Genomic DNA, 20,844 nt, shown 5'->3' on the forward strand with positions numbered 1-20,844 from the left:
ACATTCATGTGGCAGAACATTCCTCAAACAAACATTAGCAATCTCACCGATAGCCATCACGGTGTGTATATGCGGGGATTTCTGTGTGTGGCACTCATACTCCATACTGAATAAGTAGATTTCAATCTTGAGGAGTGTAGTTTGCACTGAAATCAATGGACTGTCCAATGACACATTGGGTTCTCCAGAAAGACATGTACCGTCTGTATGGACACCCACTCTCCCTGTATTATCCCATTATTCACTTATATGGTACATTTTCACCAGATAATCCCTTTAGATAATGATCTACTAAATAACATTGGGTGTACACATAAAACCACCATTACTTCATGGATGCATTAACACTGTCCTCTGCTGCTTCGACAACTCTCCTTCCAATCCTCGGCCTCTTCAACTGACCGCTTCTAGTGCGAGTGTAGACAGGGGTTATATCGTATTCTAGAATAAAGGTGACATTAACAAGTCTGATTAATTGCTCATACAAGGACCATGCTGTATTTTCTGAGACACACTGTCTTAAAGTGTATTTCCAAAATATGATGTGGAGACATGCGTTATCCTTTACAATTGCATGTGACTTGCAATGAAGTCTAAGGTAACTATGTTACTTGAATAAAAAAATACAATCACATTTGGGAACATTTGTGACCAAAACCACAGGAAATCAATAATTCAATGGAGGCGAGGTAGCATTATGACATGTGATTTCAATGCCGCACAACACACTGCTGTGGAGCCTCAGCCTCATGAAGACCCTTTCTTCATCTCAAATGACATTTAAGAAAGTGTCTAGAAAAGCAGATGTCTCAGTGTGATACCAAACTATTCCAAATTTACTAAAGGTTTTCTCCATTCTTTGGCATAAAAAGTGACTTATGGTTAGATTGGGATGCCAGTAATAAAACGTGGGCTGGTCACGTCCACTGGCTTTGTGTGCAGTTATGGGTGCTCATCCATATAGCGGACGAGTGCAGGAGCTGCCTATTATTGATGAGCACTAGTCCGATCTGTAAGGTGGACAAGACTAGTGCATGCTGCAATTTATTTCACATGTGCCATCAATCCGTGTAATAGGAATAGTCAGACCTACACTGCAACAGATTTCTCATTCAGCATCAACGACTGTGCATCTTAAGACTGTCTAGTTTCATTTTAGTCTGCTGAACTATTACACAGACTGGTAAATGGGTTCGGCTGGAGTCACACTTGTGAGAGACTCTCACGAGTCTCGCATCGCATCACCCGGCACGACCACACACTCTCCTGACAGGAACGTCTCAACTGCATGTATTTGTCAGGAGAGTGTGCGGCCGTATCGGGTGATGCGATGCGAGACTCACGCGAGTCTCTCGCAAGTGTGAATCTGGCCTTACCATAAGTTTAGCAGTCCCTTACCCTCAATTGTGTCGTCATCAGCATTTATGATGGATTTCTCTTTATCTGGTTCTACCTAAAGTAAAAGAGAATAAAATACATCTTATGATAAACGAACAAAGCATATGTTCATTTGTGCAAATTAAGTCACTTTTAAACGTTCACACGTTGAGACTTTGGTCAGTTTTTTACCTCAGTATTTGTGGCCAAACCAGTAGTGGAACAATCAGAGGAAAAGTATAATAGAAATACGGGCACCGCTTCTGTATTTATCACCCACTCCTAGTTTCGGCTACAAATACTGAGGCAATAAACTAACCAAATACTCATTGTGTGCATGTGGCCTAAAGGTCCTGTCTTAAATAAGCCATTTAGACAAAGTATTATCTTTAATGTATAGGGGTAAGCTATGATCAGGGTAATTTTTGGAGTACACTGGAAATTTGGCGAAAGTTCAACACTACATGAAAACTTGTGGATGGGTTGAATGAAACACCAGTAGGCCTTCGGAGAGAAGAGGACACATTACTTTGGCTAAAGATTGCCAATATCATGAGATATGAAAAAACAGCTCCATCTGTGATAGAACAAAATAATTTCTCATTATTTTAGAATGTTTTTTTTGTTTTTTGGTTTGTTTTTTTTAAAATGCTGTTTATAGATCACCATTAAAGGGAATATGTCAACAGATTTTTGTACCTCATCTGAAAGCAACACAATGTAGGCAAAAAGATCCTGAATCTAACCGTTGTATCACATAGATTACTGGGTGCTTTCGATCTGACAGAATCAGAATTTTTAGATTTAGCAATGCAGCAGAGCTGAGTAAGCTGTCCCCAACCACACCAGGCTCTCTATAGAGATTGCACATTGACAGTGACATGTCAATCACAGGAGGGGGTGTATTGGATTGCAGTGCCTGTGACATTGTAGTCTGAGCAATGATAAGTCCTGCTGCCTAAACAAATAAACAACAGATTGGATCTTGACAAAACAGGCATCCCTGAATTATTTGTGTTAACCCTTGCAGCATGCTGCCTTCAGGCTATATAGCAAAAACCTTCTGACAGATTCTCTTTAAGGCTATGTGCGCACTTACCGGATTTTGCCGCGGATTTTTTGCGGTTCTGCTGCATGTTTCGCTGCAGAAAATGTTCATAACATCTCTGCAGTGAATCACCAGCAAAACCTATGGGCAAAAAAAATCCTGTGCGCACTAGGCGGAATTTAACAGCTGCATGTTTTGCTGCGGGATTCCCGCAGCAAAAACAATTTCATGTCAATTCTTTTCCGCACGTCACTGCGGGATTTCACTACATTGACTCTAATGTTAATCGTGAAATCTCGCAGGGAATAACGCAGGCAGCAAATTCTGTGCGGTTCACTGCGTTTTCCTGCGTTATTCCCTGCGGTATTTCGCGGTTTACCTCCGGTAATGTACATCGCTTGTCTGCGGTTTTGCAGGGAAGTGATGTCATTACAGGAAGAGGAAGCGGAGCAGAGAGTAAACAAACACATCAAAGACACACACAGAAATCACAGACATAGAACACAGACACAGACACATAGAACACACATAGAAAGAAAACGGAAATATAGAAAACAAAGCACGTGGGCTCCGCTGCATATTTACCATCCAGCCGAGGTAAGCACACAGCGGCGGCCCGGTATTCTCAGGCTGGGGAGGGAGAGGGGCAGGGTTAATGTCCCCCGCCTCCCTCCACCTCCCGCAGCCGAGAATATCAGCCGCAGCTGCCCCGGAACTGTCGCATCCATTATGCGGCAGTACTGGCGTGTCCCCGGCTCTTCCTGCAGCCGTGTAGCAGTGGCAGTCAGGGTAATACAAGGAGTTAATGGTGGCGGATCGCCGCCATTAACTCCAGGCTTGATCATGGCAGCGTCTATGAGACAGCTGACATGATCAACCCGTAAGTAAAGTGAATAAAACACACAGAAAAATCCTTTATTTTAAAACAACAAACAAGCCTCGTTCACCATTTTATTAACCCCTCCCGAAACAAAGCTCCGGCGTAATCCACAGCTCCGGCGTCCTGCGCTGCTTACATCCAGCCGCGACTGACACACAGCGCTGAATTACCTCTGCTGTCTCGCTGCGACACAGCAGAGGTAATTACCGGTCATTTCCCACGGCCGTTAATGTGAACTCACTGCCGACCGTGGGAAATGCAGCGATCTGTCCTCTATCCATCTGTCTATCTATCTATCCCTCTATCTATTCTTCTGTCTCTTTATCTATCTACTATCTCAGAATGAAATGACTTTTTTTTTTTTCAATGTGCTTTATTGCATTGAATGCAATAAAGCACATCCCAACCCGCACGCGGCAAAACCGCGGCAATACCGCGAACAATACCGTGGTAAAACCGCAGCAAACCGCATGCGGTTTTCGGGTGCGGTTTGCCGCGTTTTTTTACCGCGGGTGCGGTAATCTTTGAATACCTGTGGAATTTTCTTGAGAAAATTCCATTTTCCAGTGCGCACATAGCCTTATATTGTTTCAGAACTTTTTCTACCTTTAATGTCATTCATAATCTGTACAAATCCAGTTCATTTGTGAGGGAGAAAATAAAAATATCAAAACTAAAATGATGTGGTTGCATAAGTGTGAACACCTTTTTATAATTGGTAATGTGACTGTGTACAGAATTAACCAATCACATTTCCACTCATATAACCTAGAAGTCAGTACACAGCTGCCATCATTTACAGTGATTCTAATTAACTCCATATAAAGTTTAGCCTTTCTAGTAGGATTTTCCTGATTTTGTCTTAGTTGCATTGTACAGTAAAAGTCATGTCTGAAAAAAGCTTACAACACAGCAGAAGGATCTCGTTCAAAGTTATCAGTCAGTGGGATGCAACAGTTTTTACAGGGTATTAGTACTACTATAGAACACTGTGGAGATGTCATCGAGAAGTGGCATAAGGTTGGCACAACAGTGACCTATAACTTTTGTATGGTTCTGTCAATGGAGGCGTATAAAGTCTTTTTTCCTCAGAGCAATTATAGTGTTTGTGTTTCCGTGGAATTTTTAATCACTTTTTGCTCTATTACTTTGGGAGGTGATTTTTTTTAATTTTCCTCTATGATGTTTATCGAATAGGCTGAATAATTAAATATTTTGTCATGCCCTCCTCCAACTCAGCAGCATTCGTATATACATTGATAGTCACTTAAATCCATGTTTTATTAAAAAGTATTCATAAGCTTTTTTAGTGCTAATAAGGGATCTGACTAGTCGAAGGGGCATTAGTTTCCCCAGACTAGTTGGTCCTCCCCCCCAAGTTATCACGCCCCTGTGGGCTCCACAATCTTATTATGGAGCCAAATGTGGTTTGTGGGCTATGATATGTGGCTTGGGCCTGTAATATATAGCTCAGGCCTGTGATATGTAGCTTGGGACTGTGATTTGTGGCTCGGGCCTGTGATATATGGTTCGGGCCTGTGATATATGGTTCGGGCCTGCGATATGTGAGTCGAGCCTGTGATATGTGGCTCCTGCCTGTGATATGTGACTCAGGCCTGTGATATGTGGCTTCGGCCTGTAATATATGGCTCAGGACTGTGATATCTAGCTTGGGACTATGATATGTGGCTTGGGCCTGTTATATGTGGCTCGGGCCTGTGATATGTGGCTCGGGCCTGTGATATGTGGCTCGGGCCTGTGATATGTGACTCGGGCCTGTGATATGTGGTTCGGGCCTGTGATATGTGGTTCGGGTCTGTGATATGTGGTTCGGGCCTGTGATATGTGGTTCGGGCCTGTGATATGTGGTTTGGGCCTGTGATATGTGGCTCAGGCCTTTGACATGTGACTTGGGCCTGTGATATGTGACTCATGCCTGACTTCCAGCTTTTTGGATTTTCACCAGGTCTAGCAAACAGCTATGAAGAGCAGGTCTCTAATTGATGACTTTTATGAGTAGGCATGCATATCTGGATGTTTAACTAGCAGTATCATTCAATGAGGGGCACTGCAGCCAGAAACTTGAGATGCTGCCCCCTGACTGCTGGCCCCTATGCATGTTAAAATAGAGGTCTCCCCCTAGAAAGACACTGACCTGCCGCCCCCGCCTCCTGTGGTGTGACTGGCCTAAGCCCCGCCTCCTGGATACATATCACTGTGCTGCCCTGCTTCCGGCCTCTCTGCTGCAGGACCCGGACCTGTTTGGACAGCCGGACACAGGGACCCGCTCCTGGATGCGGAATGAGAGCTATCAGCAGGGAGGTAAGCGTTTCAGCTCACAGCGCTGTTAGCTGTGAGCGGCTCCCTCTCTGCTGAGGCACAAGCAGTGTGTGCCGGTGAGCGCGGCGTTCTATGGGAACGACCCGCCCGCTGGTCCGCTTGTGCTCTTCATTTTTTAAACACCCTTAACCCCCTCCCTCCCTCCAGCCTCCCCAAAAATCAGCATGGAGGAAAGCGTCCTGCTCACGGCGCTTTTAGCTGTGAGCGGCTCCCTCCATGCTGAGGCTCAAGCTATGGGCGCCGGCGAGCGGCGTTTCTGAGGAAACTACCCGCCCGCCGGTCAGCTTGAGCCGCCATTAAGTTTTTAAAAAAAGAGCGCTTTGCGCTTTTTGTCTTTGGCCCCGCCTACCCGCCGCCCAGCCACCGCCGCCCAGCCACCGCCGCCAGAACTGAGAAGGAGCAGGGTAGGGCTGTGTGCGCTCTGCACGGCACCGAAAAGGTGTGCCTCAGAGCGCAGCTGAAAAGCTCCGTTATGAGGCGCATGGTGCTGGCAGAGAACGTGCGCTCAGCCTGCAGCTCCTGCCATAGACAGAGCAGGAGCTGCCGGCGGAGCGCACGGAAGAAGTGACATGTCACTTCTTAGAACACAGGGATTCGGGCCCCAGCTGAATCGCTGCGTTCTACTATACAACGTGCGTACGGCCTCTGCACAGTCTCCATAGACTGTGCAGGGGACGCAGGACGCATGAATTACGCACACAGCCTAATTGAAGTGCAGACTCAGTGCAGTCCCTGTCACAGCGCAGGTTGGAGGCACGGTAGGGGGGAATGTAGTATGCAGGCACTAACCTGCAAGAGTTCAAATCATCCCATCCCACACGCACTGAACTTCCCCTCCCCTCCGTTTGTATGCCCCGGGAATGCCAAGGGGGCTAGCCTGGGAATGAACCAGGTACCATGTGGGTCTCCCAGTGAGCGGGCGGGTTAAGGGATTCTGTTAGGACTTCATTGTTCAAATTGAGGGGGGCTGGTAGTGAACAGGGGCAAGAAGCAACAGTCAGCAGGTGGCATGTTTTCCCTCCTGCTGATACCACACCTACACCGAGCCCCCTCCCAGGCCAAAACACACTCCATTTGACATTATGACAATGGTGACTGTTAACAGCCCCTCACCGTTGTCACACAGTGGTTTCAGCATGTTATGGCGGCGGTGGGTTCGGTGCCGACCATCGCCTTGTACGGTCATGTGCAGGGGTCACGGTAGCAAGCTTTGGCATGGGTAGCCACCATGTCCGGAGTCTGTCATCTTAACCCTTGGATAGGTGTGAGCGTCGTCGTAGCAGGCGTTACGTGGGTAGATCTAGATCCAGTCGTCTTGTCATTTCCTGAATCACCAGGTGAGTACCATGATGGGGAATGCGGGGTGGGATAAGTCCCCCTTGGGAGGATAACGTGATGTCACAGGTAACAGGCTTCCCGCCCAGCTCTACATGTTGTCACTAAGTTATTTATAACAAACAATGTTATTGGTGCTGAGGGAATCGCCCTTCCCCCGTTTCTGTTAAAAGCTGTGATGGTATCTAGCATTCCTACCCCTTGTAGACAGCATTCCACAATCTACCCGCTCTAACTGTAAAGAAGCTTTCCCTATTTCGGAGGATTAAGTTTGGTGACAGTTTATTTATATTGACCACGAGGGTATTTATACAAATTATTATTATTTATTATAGGGCCATATAATTCATGGCGCTTTGCATGGGACGGGGGTTTTTACAAAATACGTACCAGTATACTAATCATAGACCATACAAGGCGCAGTCTGGTACAGGAGGAGAGAGGATCCTGCCCGCGAGGGCTCACAGTCTACAGGGGATAGGTGAGGAGACAGTAGATGAGGGCAGAGCTGATTGTGCGGCGCAGTATCAGACGGAGGGTTACGGCAGCTTGTAGGCCTGTCGGACGAGGTACGAATGAGATCTCCTCTGAGACGTTTTTTCAAAAATTAAACATATCTTATTTTTCAACCTTAGTTTAATACAGGCGGCCTCCATTCCTTGTAATAATCTTGTTGCCACCGGTTAACTGACCCTTCAAGTGATTTAGTGATTAGTGACAATATGATGGGATCACGGGATCTCACACCCCTGTTATACCCCTAATTTCATGCTGTAATTGAAAGAAGTGATCTATATTGGCCACAGATAGTTTTATCGAAATGTGAGAAGTATATTTCTGTACAGTTGCATGGTTTGATTGTTTTTCTAAAATTGCTTCTCTTTTGTAGTGAAGTAGTTTTCATCCTTTTGTACTAGATTTTCCCTCTTTGGTTAATTACGTATGTTTTAATTGGTTTTCCTTACCGTAGGAACCGAAAATAAACAAGTGAGATGGGAAAACCGGCAAGGTTAGCTATTCGCAGAATAATTAGGCTCGCTAATATTTTCTGGACAATTACTTCCACATAAATATTCTAAAAGGTATAAATTCACTTTTAGTTTTTGGGTGCGTTGCATGGATTGGGGACGCTGCCCCATTGGGGCTTACGGTCTGGATTCCTTACCTGTATGTTTATGGGGGTGTGGGAGGAGGCTAGAGTGCCCGGAGTAGACCCACGCAGTCACGGGGAGAACGTACAGGCTCCTTGCGGATGGTGTCCTTGGCGGGATTTGGGCCCAGGACCCCAGGGCTGCAGCTAGCCACTGAGCCACCGTGCCATGCCATAATAGTTTAAAGAGCAGGAACAGACAGATTTGTAGATGGAGTATTACGGCGTTGCAGGGCCAGCTGTTTTGAGATCATTTGCGATACAAAGGGTTTATATAGTTATATATATATATATAAAAAAAAAAAAAAATGCTCCTTATGCTGGGCCCGGGGGGGGGGGGCATGGTCCATTAACCTAACTTTGATTGCGCCTTTTCCCCTATTTCGGTTCCAGCTACACAAAAGGGGGGGTGGACTGGGAAATAGGAGAATGACCAGTGGTCCGACGGTGCCGGTGGGTAAAAGCCTTAACCAACTACAGCCCTTTCCTCGAATAAGTAATCAGGCTAATTAGGTTTTTTGTGGCTTGGAATGCTTATGGGTCAATGCAGGGTTGAAGACAAAACAGGCATCTGGGTTCCGGGTTAGCATCGGGCACCTTATTGCAATCCCAATCTCAGGTATTTTGGTAACTCAACCCACCAGCAGGATCAAGGTTTGGAGTTCTCAGCCAGATGGTGGGGTGTGTGGTGAAGTTAGGCCTATGATCCAGGCCTCCATTTTGCATGGACTTGACGGTTCTATGGTACGTTATTCAGCGGGTGTTGCTCTGGTGGTTGATGTGCGTGACGATTTTACAAGCCACCCTCTAGTATTACACGCCCTGCAGTAGTCAGCGAATGTGCACCATTTTCGGTTGCAAGCAAACTGTTACGAGGTCGGTCTTCCCAAATTTAAATTGCGGAACGGTACTGAAGCGATGAGGGTCTTGTGGGGTGAAAGGTATTGAAGGGTTGGATGATTATGGTAAGCGAGTGGAGCACAGTAGGCCTATTCTTTTTTAGCCGAAGATTGTTTTGTTTTTTAAAAAAAAAAAAAAAAAAAAAAGGGGTGGTTTGGATTGTTCGCCCCATTGCAAATCTATACATTGATATTTTGGATCTTTTTCTCTCACTCGGCGGGTGTCCCGACGTTGTCGGTTGTTTCTCTTAGGCGAGCGGGAGTATGGGACCAGTTTTTACCCATGACGACGGCACTTCATTTTAGCGTCACGTAGTTTGTCCTTCATTTTTTGGGCTGGTTTTTGGTTGGTAATGCGACGGTTACTCATTCGTTATTTTTGGTGTTTGCCAGCCTGGTACCCGGCACGTACTCTCCCAGAGTTGGGGTGCTACAAGGCTTCAGGAGCCAGCATACATGAGCACAGTTTCAGTGGATCAGGTGACGACAATGGAAATGCATTATGAGGGACGACAGGTCGGAGTTGGTTTTCTTTTTTGAAATCGGGTTTTTATTCGACACGTAAGGAGATTCAGAACAGCGTACAGGGCTAATGTAAAATGATATGATTGTGATTTGTTTATCCAAAAAAAAAAAAAAAGTTTTGTCAGTACCACCTTGGAGAGAAGAGGTGTCTGACGGTTACGAGAATTCCCTGTTCTGACAGTGTTTTTGCCTTTCAGATCCAAGTCGGCCCAGTGATTGGGTCCGAGGTTACTTCCATATATGTTGGCTGCGAGGAGAGCGGATCTTCGCGTCTTCGCCTTGGTGGTCGGTTCTTTGTTCCTGTTACAGTGAAAGTAATTGGAGAGGTTGCCGGGGCTTGGCTCAGCTGTGGGTTTATCGGAGGGGACCAAGATTGCGTGAGCTCTCTTTTCTACAATCGACTTGGTGATACACATAGGCTTCAAGTATCTGGTCCAAGGCCGTCTAGCTAGGCCTCTTACCCTTATCCGGTCAGAGAGGTACAAGTTTCCCTGTTTTAGTGCAGAGTGTTACAACGATCCGGTCGAAGGTTACCCTCTGGCCCAGGGGGCTTGGAGCTATGGAAGAAGGTGATAAGGATCTCTCCTGGCGCATGGTCGATCGGGGCCTACCCAAGTTGTGCTGTTAATAAAGTGTTTTTTAAAAAAAAAAAAAAAGAGGTTGTTGGTCTGGCACCGCCAGCTGGAAGGCAATATTTGGCTGTCCTTAAGCTCGGATGGGTACACCCCAAATGATGATGTTATGGATATGGTGGTTTCGGAAATGCCTGGGACGGCTCAGGTATTTCAGTTTTTGGGGGGGGTCGCAGCTTGCTGGCGCGGTGCTGCTCCTTGGCGGAAGGGGTAGAAAAAGTGGTGGTGAAATACCCGCGCCGGACGGCCGGAAGGCGGTACATTTACCTGAACCCCGTGATGTTGGCAAGTTAATGCCTGGTTAAAAGCTGCGACCAAATTTTAAGCCAAAAGATGAGAGTGGTTTTTTCTCCATGCCTCTCTCCAAAATGGAAAATTCAAATAAAAGTATTTTAATTTATAAGAGAACGGTGTCGTGTCTTTCTAGGGGGGAAAAAATGGTGGTGGTTGGGTCCTGGCAGTCTGAGGGGCACTGCAGCCAGAAACTTGAGATGCTGCCCCCTGACTGCTGGCCCCTATGCATGTTAAAATAGAGGTCTCCCCCTAGAAAGACACTGACCTGCCGCCCCACCTCCTGTGGTGTGACTGGCCTAAGCCCCGCCTCCTGGATACATATCACTGTGCTGCCCTGCTTCCGGCCTCTCTGCTGCAGGACCCGGACCTGTTTCCCATCCTCCCTCCCTTTTGTTTTCCAAGTTGATTGAGTTTTTCTGTGTTTAAGTCGCAGCAGCGGAAGGGGTAGAAAAAGTGGTGGTGAAATACCCGCGCCGGACGGCCGGAAGGCGGTACATTTACCTGAACCCCGTGATGTTGGCAAGTTAATGCCTGGTTAAAAGCTGCGACCAAATTTTAAGCCAAAAGATGAGAGTGGTTTTTTCTCCATGCCTCTCTCCAAAATGGAAAATTCAAATAAAAGTATTTTAATTTATAAGAGAACGGTGTCGTGTCTTTCTAGGGGGGAAAAAATGGTGGTGGTTGGGTCCTGGCAGTCTCTCCATCCTGAGGAGTGCATCAAATTGGATGCAATAGTGTTGGGGGAGTGCTTGAAGAGAAAATAAAAAATGGGGTTAAGATGGGCATCCCTGGATATAAATATACTGCCTTCGTGTGACAGCTTTAGCGTTCATTATACTAGTAATGGAAGTTGTGAATGTCTCTACTGTGGGGTGGGATGGCAAAATTTTAATGTCATTGCTCTTGGGGCTCTGGATGTGTTTTGTGAACCTCTCTTAGTGCTTAATGTAGCGCTCAAGGTAAGAGTTTTGGGACCACTGATAGAGACCTATAATCCCACCTGTGTGTCCTCTGTAGTCACTATCTGAATATCCTCTTTTTCCTCTGAGTGTTCTACGTGTAATTCGGCTGGTGGCTGCAATGATTGTTGCTCTGTAGACTGAGGAACTGAGTCATCTTTGGCATTTTCTTTATCTGGAAGAATAACAAAAATAAAAAATCTGATTATATGGCAATTCTATTACAGGGGAGATCTACGAGTTATCATGGAGCCGTGCATTCAAGATCTTCACAACTTCAATGACTTCATATTCTGTAAACTGTATAAGAATGTAAAAAACAAATCCACAGACTGCAGTAAATACATTACTGCAATGTTATATACAGGACAGACACAGAATTCTTACCTTCTAGATTAAGATTAAGATATTAAAGGGGTTGTCCACTACTCGGCCAACACCTACAGTATAAATTATTATATTCCCCAAAAAAGGCTCCTTACAACTCTCGCACCGGCGCTGCTGTAGCAACATTGGTGCTGAGTCTCCTGAAGCTCATATGACAATGTTATGTCCCGTGAGCACTGCAGTCAATTAGAGGTCACAAATGGGCTAAAGTTCTCATGACGTCTTCAGACATCTGAGGTTCATAGAACGGTAGTGAAAGTGAAGCGGAGCTGCCCATTAGCTTTGTGGCATAACAATGTCACGCAAGCCTCAGGAGACATTCAGGGATAGTTCAGGACTTTGATATTGGTAATGGATAAACAGTGACAGTGCAGTAAACAGTTTATGGAGCTGTAACAACACAACTTTATATATTGTGCATGGACTGTTTTCTGGTATTGCAGCTCAGATCCTATTGAAGTGAAAGAGTTGAGTTACAGTCCTATAGAATAGTACTACATAGTGTAGGGGGAGCTGGTGCTACATCTCCATGCACTGTTTACTTCCTGCTGCCATAGGATCTACAAACAGCTCATCACACATATTCAGTATCACGTATCATTGCCATAAGCAGACATCCCCGTAATTACACACCTTGGCTACTCTCAGAGAGGTTATCAATGGTTGTCTGAGGAATGTTCTGCCATGCTGAATGCACTTGGGCAAATAATCAAGATCCACTGCTGGCAGCTCTCTTTGCAACAATTCAGTTATGTCCCAAATATGCCGGATGGGAGAAAAGTCTGGAGATGCTGTGATGGTAGCAATTTTAGGCTGGGCAGGCAGCTGCAGACTGTAATCAAACAACATGTGGCCTGGTGCTGTGTTAACAAATGCCTCCTGGGTCACTTTCCCATTTCCTCGTGAAGGCCTAATTATCACGTTGCCCACAAGGTCCCCATTCCAATTTCTGGCTATCATTGCTTTCAAGACAAAAGCGGCACTTATCCCTAAAAGAGATAGACCTCCTTCAGCCTCTATTGCCTTCCTGCTCTGCACCATGATAGCCTTTGAGAGTGGTGGCAGGAAGATCAATGGAACACATTCAGTTGGACATCTGACACGTAGCCCAATGTCATGCAAACGCCTTCTGATGGTTTCTGGAGACACTGATGCTTTAAGATTGGTATGTGACATTCCATTTCACTTGCAGTAGTAGTACTATAATGGATCACAACACTCCATTTTTTAATTTGATGACACCGCACGGGTACCACCATAAAGAAATATTCACAAGAGAATATTACACTGGCCCTACTCCTAGGATTATAATATGGTCATAATGTACAATAGACATACTCCACTGGATTTCATTCAAAATACACTAACAGTTCGGCGTTAAATTGATTTGGTGGTGGAACCATTGATACGGCCATTTCTCCACTCTCCCAGGAGCCATTTTTCAATACAACAACACCAGGCTGCCTGTTGCACATGCTAGTCTGAGCAGCCTGCATGGTCTAAATCTGATACAATGGCTTGCAGCTTTCGGACTTGTCTGCCATCGAACATATCTGGGACGTCATTGGTCAGCAATTTCAAAGGGAGCTGCCACCAAGCGGATCTTGATGATCTGCCCAAGTTCATTCAACGTTATAGAACATTCTTCAGACAACCATTAATAACCTCATTGATAGCAGCCACGGTGTGCGTGCATTTCTGTGGTGCTCATACTCAATGCTAAATAAATCGAGATGTTTTGAAAATTTTGTTTTCATTTTTTTCATCATTTTTATCTTATTTATCTTATTTTTAACATATCTATCAATCTTAGGATTTTCACAAATCTTTGACTTGCTCTTTCTGGGTTTTGAAATTTCAATTTTTAGGGGTTTAATTAACAGGTTTGGCCAATTAAAGTGGTTGCTCGATTCTCTGATGAATGTCTGCAGTCACTCTATATCATACTGTCAGGATTCTTCGTTATAGCTGGCGACAGACAGCCGTCATGTGAATGCAAGTATGCAATTTGCCTACATGCAGTCACATCCCAACTGAACGTGCTTGGCCTCACTCAATACAAGTAAATTGAACGAAACAGAGCACGTCAAGTCGGAATATAGCCAAAAGTATGTAAATCACATAAATTGCTCTCGCCAGCATCACCGGTGAATTTTGATGGCACATAGAATAACTGCAGATTTTAATCAGAATACCGGACAACCCCATTTGCTGAAGTAGCTCATTGTGAGCAACAAAAATACCACCATAGGCAAATAATAGTCACAGATTGGCTCATGCAAAAAAGCTTAATGAGCAACAAAGCCAAAGACCAACTGTGCAAAGTTACAGAAAGACCTGGAATCAGCAGGTACAATGGCTTCAAAGAAAATAATAAGTAAAGCACTCAACCTCCATGGCCAGTTAGACAAGCCTGTGAAATACTGGGAGAATATAGTCTGGTCAGATGAGACCAAAATTGAACTCTTTGGATGCCAAAATACACACCATGTTTGGAGGCCAAAAGGCACAAAACACCCCCAAAACACCATACCAAAAGTGAATTTTCAAGGTGGGCACTGGCAAATTTCATATTGAAGGAAGTGGATCAATGTAGTGTGACATGCTTAAAGTGAACCAATCACCAGGAATTTTGTATATAAGCTAAAACCAATTATATACTGGCACTATCAGGCTAAGTCTATACATACCTATAGTGGTCAGCTCCAATGTTTATGTTTTGAAATCCAAAAAAGTTAAGTTTAAAAAATCGACAGCTGCTTGAGTGGCATTTGCAATGGAGCAGATAATATATTCATAGTTATCCCCTCCCTTTATTAAAATTAGCATAAGTATTATACAAACAATTCACTTTGTTGCAGGACCTGTGGTGAGGTCATACCCATGTGACCTGGTATCCAGCTTTGTTGGCTGAGGCCCCGCCCCTTCTGGTCACATGGGTATGACCTCACACAGGTCCTGCAACAGATAAAGTGAATCGTTTGTACAATACATATACTAATTCTAACAGGGGGAGGGGATAACTATGAATATATTATCTGCTCCTTTGCATCTGCCACTCAACAAGCCGCTAATTTAATAAACTTTACTTTTTTGGATTTCAAAACCTAAACATCCGAGCTGACCACTACAGGTATGTATAGAATCAGCCTTATAGTGCCAGTATAGCACTGGCTTTAGGTTATATACAAAAATGCTGGTGATTGGTTCCCTTTAATAAAAATCTGCTGCCATCTACCAGGATGATGAAGATGAAATGAGGGTGGACATTTCAGCAAGACAATGATCCAAAACACACAGCCAAGGAAACTCTCAATTGGTTTCAGAAAAAGAAAATAAAGCTTCTAGCTGTAATGCCAGCAGTAGTGCCACTGCATTGTCCCACTTTGTCCTCCCAGTAGAGACGTTGCCACTCTCACCTCCCTGGCTGTCCAGTTTTCGCCATGTCTCATGTCCACAGCGCAGGTCTCCCGGGAGCACGCTTAGGGCGTGTGCATACCTCATGCCTCTTAAAGGGTCAGCGCTTTCAATTAGGTTAGGCCTCTTATCTACCGCTGGGAGGAATTATGTATTCAGGCCACCCTCTCCTTTAGGGAGGTGCCTTTGCAACAAGGTTCCTGACCCTGTAATACTATGCATGTAACCTGTTTTTGTATCCTGTACCTGTGTCCTGTATTCCACATCTGTATCCAGTATCGTTTCCTGTGTCGTTGCCCAGTATTGGTATCCAGTATCCTCTATTCATGTCCTGTGGTTGTATCCTACACCAGGCTGTTCCCCCTGTGCCTGCACCTGTACCTGTTTGGTCTCTGACTTGAAACCAGAACCTGACTAGCCTGCACCATCCATCCTGTCAGTACCAGCACCCAAATCCTCTACTGCCTGTGGTCCTGCTCTGTCTGGCTCCCGAATCTGTACCAGCATCCCTGACCCTTTGGAGTCAGCTGCTATCAGCATCCCTGACTCTTTTAGGTTAGCTGCTACAGTACTGAGAGTTCCCATGGGGGGCTACCTCGCGGCTACCAGCAGAAGCAAGCCTAACCTCACCATCAGAATCTCTAGTGAAGAACCTGGTAGTCGATTAGTTACGCCCATCTTGTGTGGAATAATGGGGCAAAACCACACCTGAGCAATGCATGCGACTAGTTGAAGCTGCCATTACCAACAAAGGCTTTTGTACAAACTATTAAATACATTTCTGTAAGTGTGTTCAATATTTATTTTCCTTGTGTCATTTCTCATTATTACACATCACTAATTTTATGGACATCTATGGTTTGATTTCTTTGCCTGTGTGGATTGGATTGGTTGTTGCCAACATCTGGTGAGAAATTCATGTTCATAGCACTAGAAATATATTTACTTAAAAAAATTGGTGACGTGTGCAATACTTATTTCACCTACTGTATATTCAATAAAGTAAACAAATATTCTATTGAGTTATAGATATATTTTACCCAATAATCTCTGTGATTCCTTCTGTATAATACTTGTGATAAGAGTTCTCTGGAACCAATGACCAACTCCTTCAACTTCCCAAAGCAGCTCTTGGTCTCCAGGATACTTGTCTATATACTGCTTGCAGGCTGAAAAAAAAAAGTATTATTAAAGGAAATTTTCCGTACGGTAGAAACAAAGCAGAAACAATACACATCCATGCTATGTGAATTTTTCCATGTAACACAAAACAAATCTTTATATATTACTGGCAATGTTAAAAATGCTATTAGAGGGCCTGGAAGGGTGTCTGCTTGAAATCTAAGTAATGCAAGTCGTCTTCATAGAGAAAAGAATTGGAGACTAGAATGGGAGGTTCGGATTATGGAGGATAGTCTTAAGGGCGCTTTACACGCAGCGATGTCGCTCGTGAAAGCACCCGCCCCCCGTCATTTGTGCGTCACGGGTAAATCGCTACCCGTGGCGCACAATATCGCTAGGAAGCGGAACACGTACTTACCTTCCTAGCGACGTTGCTGTGGGCGGCGAACAACCTCTTTTTTAAGGGGGAGGTTCGTGCACCATCACAGCGATGTCACACAGCGGCCCGCCAATAGAAGCGGAGGGGCAGAGACCAGCCGCATTAACGACACGCCCACCTCAATGCCGGAGGACGCAGGAACGCTGCTGTTCGACGTTCCCGGGGTGTCACACATAGCGATGTGTGCTGCCTCAGGAACGACGAACAACCTGCGTCCAACACCAGCAACGATTTTTTGAAAATGAACGACGTGTCAACAATCAACGATTAGGTGAGTATTTTTGATCGTTAGCACTCGCTCATAGGAGTCACACGCAACGACATTGCTAACGACGCCGGATGTGTGTCACGAATTCCGTGACCCCAACGACATATCGTTAACGATATCGCTGTGTCTAAAGCCCCCTTTAGTCTTTGGTTAGTCTTAGGCGGGCTTTGCACACTACGACATCGCAGGTGCGATGTCGGTGGGGTCAAATTGAAAATGACGCACTTCCGGCATCGCAGGCGACACGGTAGTGTGTAAAGGCTCGATGATACGATTAACGAGCGCAAAAGCGTCGTAATCGTATCATCGGTGCAGCGTCGGCGTAATCCATGATTACGCTGACGCGACAGTCCGATGTTGTTCCTCGCTCCTGCGGCAGCACACATCGCTGTGTGTGAAGCCGCAGGAGCGAGGAACATCTCCTACCGGCGTCACTGCGGCTTCCGTAGGATATGCGGAAGGAAGGAGATGGGCGGGATGTTTACATCCCACTCATCTCCGCCCCTCCGCTCCGATTGGCCGCCTGGCGTGTGACGTCGCTATGACGCCGCACGACCCGCCCCCTTAACAAGGAGGCGGGTCGCCGGCCAGAGGGATGGTCGCAGGACAGGTGAGTCCATGTGAAGCTGCCGTAGCGATAATGTTCGCTACGGCAGCTATCACAAGGAAATCGCTGCTGCGACGGGGGCGGGTACTATCGCGCTCGGCATCGCAGCATCGGCCTGCGATGTCGCAGCGTGCAAATTACCCCTTAGATCATTGGCACAACACAGAGAGAATGAGGATGGTGGTAGATGGAGATGAAGGAGGAATTTTAGGAAGTTGCGGCAGTGTGAGGAGCATTGTGAGAGTGACTTGTTTAAATTGTATTGTAAAGTGGTCATCAATCAGTGCAATGAATAATGCAAGATAAGGGCATCATTGTAACAGTAGGCCAAATGAGGGATCCAGCTGCTGCATGCAGGATAGGTTGGAGAAGGGATGATCTAAACAGTGGGTGTACTGTCCAGGAATTATGGTAGCACCATACACTGAAGTGGAAATATGAGAATTGTTTAGGCTATTAGAAGATGGAAATGTATAAGAATTTCAGGTTGACCATTCACCATTTTTTTGTAAAAGAAGAAAATAATTATGTATATAGAAGTATAAGTGTGGGATCACTCATAATTTTGCCTAAGAACACTGCCATAAATAAAGAATGGGATCAAAACATCCTCCAAAAGAAACTTCTCCCAAAGAACCATTAGTAATTTGGTGATGAACAATGTTTTTGACACCATTATGGAGACTATATGGTACTTTACATGCTGCGACATCGCTAACGATCTCGTTTGCGATGTGAAATTTTAGATCGCAAGTGCGATCTCGAAAGATCGCACATGCGTAAAATGACCTATGTGCGATCCCGAAAGATCGCACTTGCGAATTTCACATCGCAAACGAGATCGCTAGCGATGTCGCAGCATGTAAAGTACCCTTTAGTCACAAGGCAAAAGTGGTAACTAAGTGGGTCGTATACAAAACATTGAAATGTTGGATCCATGGCCAGGAAACTTCCCAGAACAAAATCCCATTGAGATCCTTTGGTCAATCCTCAAAAAGCAGGTGGACAAACAAAAACACTGAATTAGTGCTAAACTCCAAGCACTGAGTTGGTAAAAATGGGCTGTTATCAATCAGGATTTGGCCCAAAGCTGGTATACACCATACATTCACACATCTGTGTGACATGTCCTTTTGCTGCCCTTTTTTTTCCTTAGACAGGACATTGTTCCATAAAGCTTCAAAGAGCAACACACACATTTGTTTTAAAAACAGATCAATGTCTAGAGTTTGTAAGACTTCGATATTGGCCTGTTCTCATCTGTTTTGTAGATCAGACTCTGTCTTTAGAGTCTATGGTGATCTGTGTAAAAAGAATGACACACTAAAGACGCACTTTGTACTTCAGCATTTCATCTGCGTTTTATCCGTTTTTTGACTGATCTATTGGTAAGAGTCAATGGGAAAAAAAAAGATCAGACAGCACACCTGCTTCAGTGAAAAAAAAAACGAATGAGAACAAAATAACGTAAGAAACTAAGGTGCTTCTAGGATGTCGAGAGAAAAAATTGGAACATTTCTCTTGGATGGTGACACTCATGTAGACTTAAAGATCAAATAACACTCAAGCAGCAAACGTTGTAAAAAACAAAAGTTGTGTTAGTGTCAAAACTTTTGGCAGCAACTGTCCATGTCGAGATCCCACAACCTGGAAGTGTGGACATTATTTTTTTCTATAAAGCTGGGTCCCTTGAGGAAGAATTAGGGACACTTGCTATCATTTTTCATAAAGAGGCCCTGTCACTTGCTCAAAGATTGGAAGCAAATTCTTTGATGTGACGCCAGTCAGTATTCACGGGCTAAACATGAGGCTTGATAGTCAAGAGGTCAGATACCAAGAAGGCTCATCATAAGGAAAGTGGTAAGACAAAGGTCTAGTCAGCTCACGGCCTAAAGGCCCCGTCACACTAAGCAACATCGCTAGCAACATCGCTGCTAACGAACAACTTTTGTGACGTAGCAGCAATGTTGTTAGCGATGTTGCTGTGTGTGACATCCAGCAACAACCTGGCCCCTGCTGTGAGGTCGTTGGTTGTTGCTGAATGTCCTGGGCCATTTTTTAGTTGTTGCTGTCCCGCTGTGAAGCACACATCGCTGTGTGTGACAGCGAGACAGCAACAACTAAATGTGCAGGCAGCAGGAGCCGGCTTCTGCGGACGCTGGTAACCAATGTAAACATCGGGTAACCAAGAAGCCCTGTCCTTGGTTACCCGATATTTACCTTTGTTACCAGCCTCCGCCGCTCTCACTGTCAGTGCCGGCTCCTGCTCTGTGCACATGTAGCTGCAGCACACATCGGGTAATTAACCCAATGTGTGCTGTAACTAGGAGAGCAGGGAGCCAGCGCTAAGCGGTGTGCACTGCTCCCTGCTCTGTGCACATGTAGATGCAGCACACATCGGGTAATTAACCCGATGTGTGCTGTAACTAGGAGAGCAGGGAGCCAGCGCTAAGCGGTGTGCGCTGCTCCCTGCTCTCTGCACGTGTAGCTGCGTGCGCTGGTAACCAAGGTAAATATCGGGTTGGTTGCCCGATATTTACCTTAGTTACCAAGCGCAGCATCTTCCACGTGGCGCTGCTGGCTGGGGGCTGGGACACTGGTTGCTGGTGAGCTCACCAGCAACTCGTGTAGCCACGCTCCAGCGATCCCTGCCAGGTCAGGTTGCTGGTGGGATCACTGGAGCGTCGCTTAGTGTGACATCTCACCAGCAACCTCCTAGCAACTTACCAGTGATCCCTATCAGGTTTGATCGTTGTTGGGATCGCTGGTAAGTTGTTTAGTGTGACTGGGCCTTAAGAACAGAATTCCAAGAAGGTAAGGGATAAAGACAAAGGGGCTAGGCGAATAGATAGAAGAAAGGTCCAAGGTCGGGTAACAATAGATCAGAAACTAAGCACAGGAAAACATGGCATGTAGACACCACTGAGCTTAAAGCTACAACTGTCAGTAATTGGAGGCAGGAAGTTAGCTAAATAGCCAGGTAATCACTCCAAACAGGAGACACATGGAGAAAACCCGGAACATCCCAGTCTCCGATTGGGCTCCTGAACTGTCCATCACCATACCTACAGCTAAGCACACCCCGCCTGAGATTGGAAGGCTGAACTGTCCATCACTATAGTGACAGCTCAGTACAGCCCTGCCAATGGAAAAAAAAGAGGCAGA

At 45.4% G+C, this 20,844-nt stretch overlaps 1 protein-coding gene across 4 annotated transcripts in view; it reads right to left on the reverse strand.

Annotated features, from left to right (window-relative positions):
• Window positions 1-20,844, reverse strand: part of FAM169A (family with sequence similarity 169 member A) — a 164,008-nt gene that overhangs the window by 39,389 nt on the left and 103,775 nt on the right. For all 4 annotated transcript variants that reach the window (XM_075325404.1, XM_075325410.1, XM_075325416.1 and 1 more), the window contains exons 7-10: window positions 16,284-16,412; window positions 11,481-11,614; window positions 1,399-1,453; window positions 330-441 (exon numbers count right to left, since the gene is read on the reverse strand). In XM_075325404.1, coding sequence (XP_075181519.1) covers window positions 330-441; window positions 1,399-1,453; window positions 11,481-11,614; window positions 16,284-16,412 — 430 coding nt within the window. The remainder of the gene's footprint in view (window positions 1-329; window positions 442-1,398; window positions 1,454-11,480; window positions 11,615-16,283; window positions 16,413-20,844) is intronic.

The sequence above is a fragment of the Anomaloglossus baeobatrachus genome, chromosome 1, assembly GCF_048569485.1.
Source record: "Anomaloglossus baeobatrachus isolate aAnoBae1 chromosome 1, aAnoBae1.hap1, whole genome shotgun sequence".
NCBI classification, from domain to species: Eukaryota; Metazoa; Chordata; class Amphibia; order Anura; family Aromobatidae; genus Anomaloglossus; species Anomaloglossus baeobatrachus.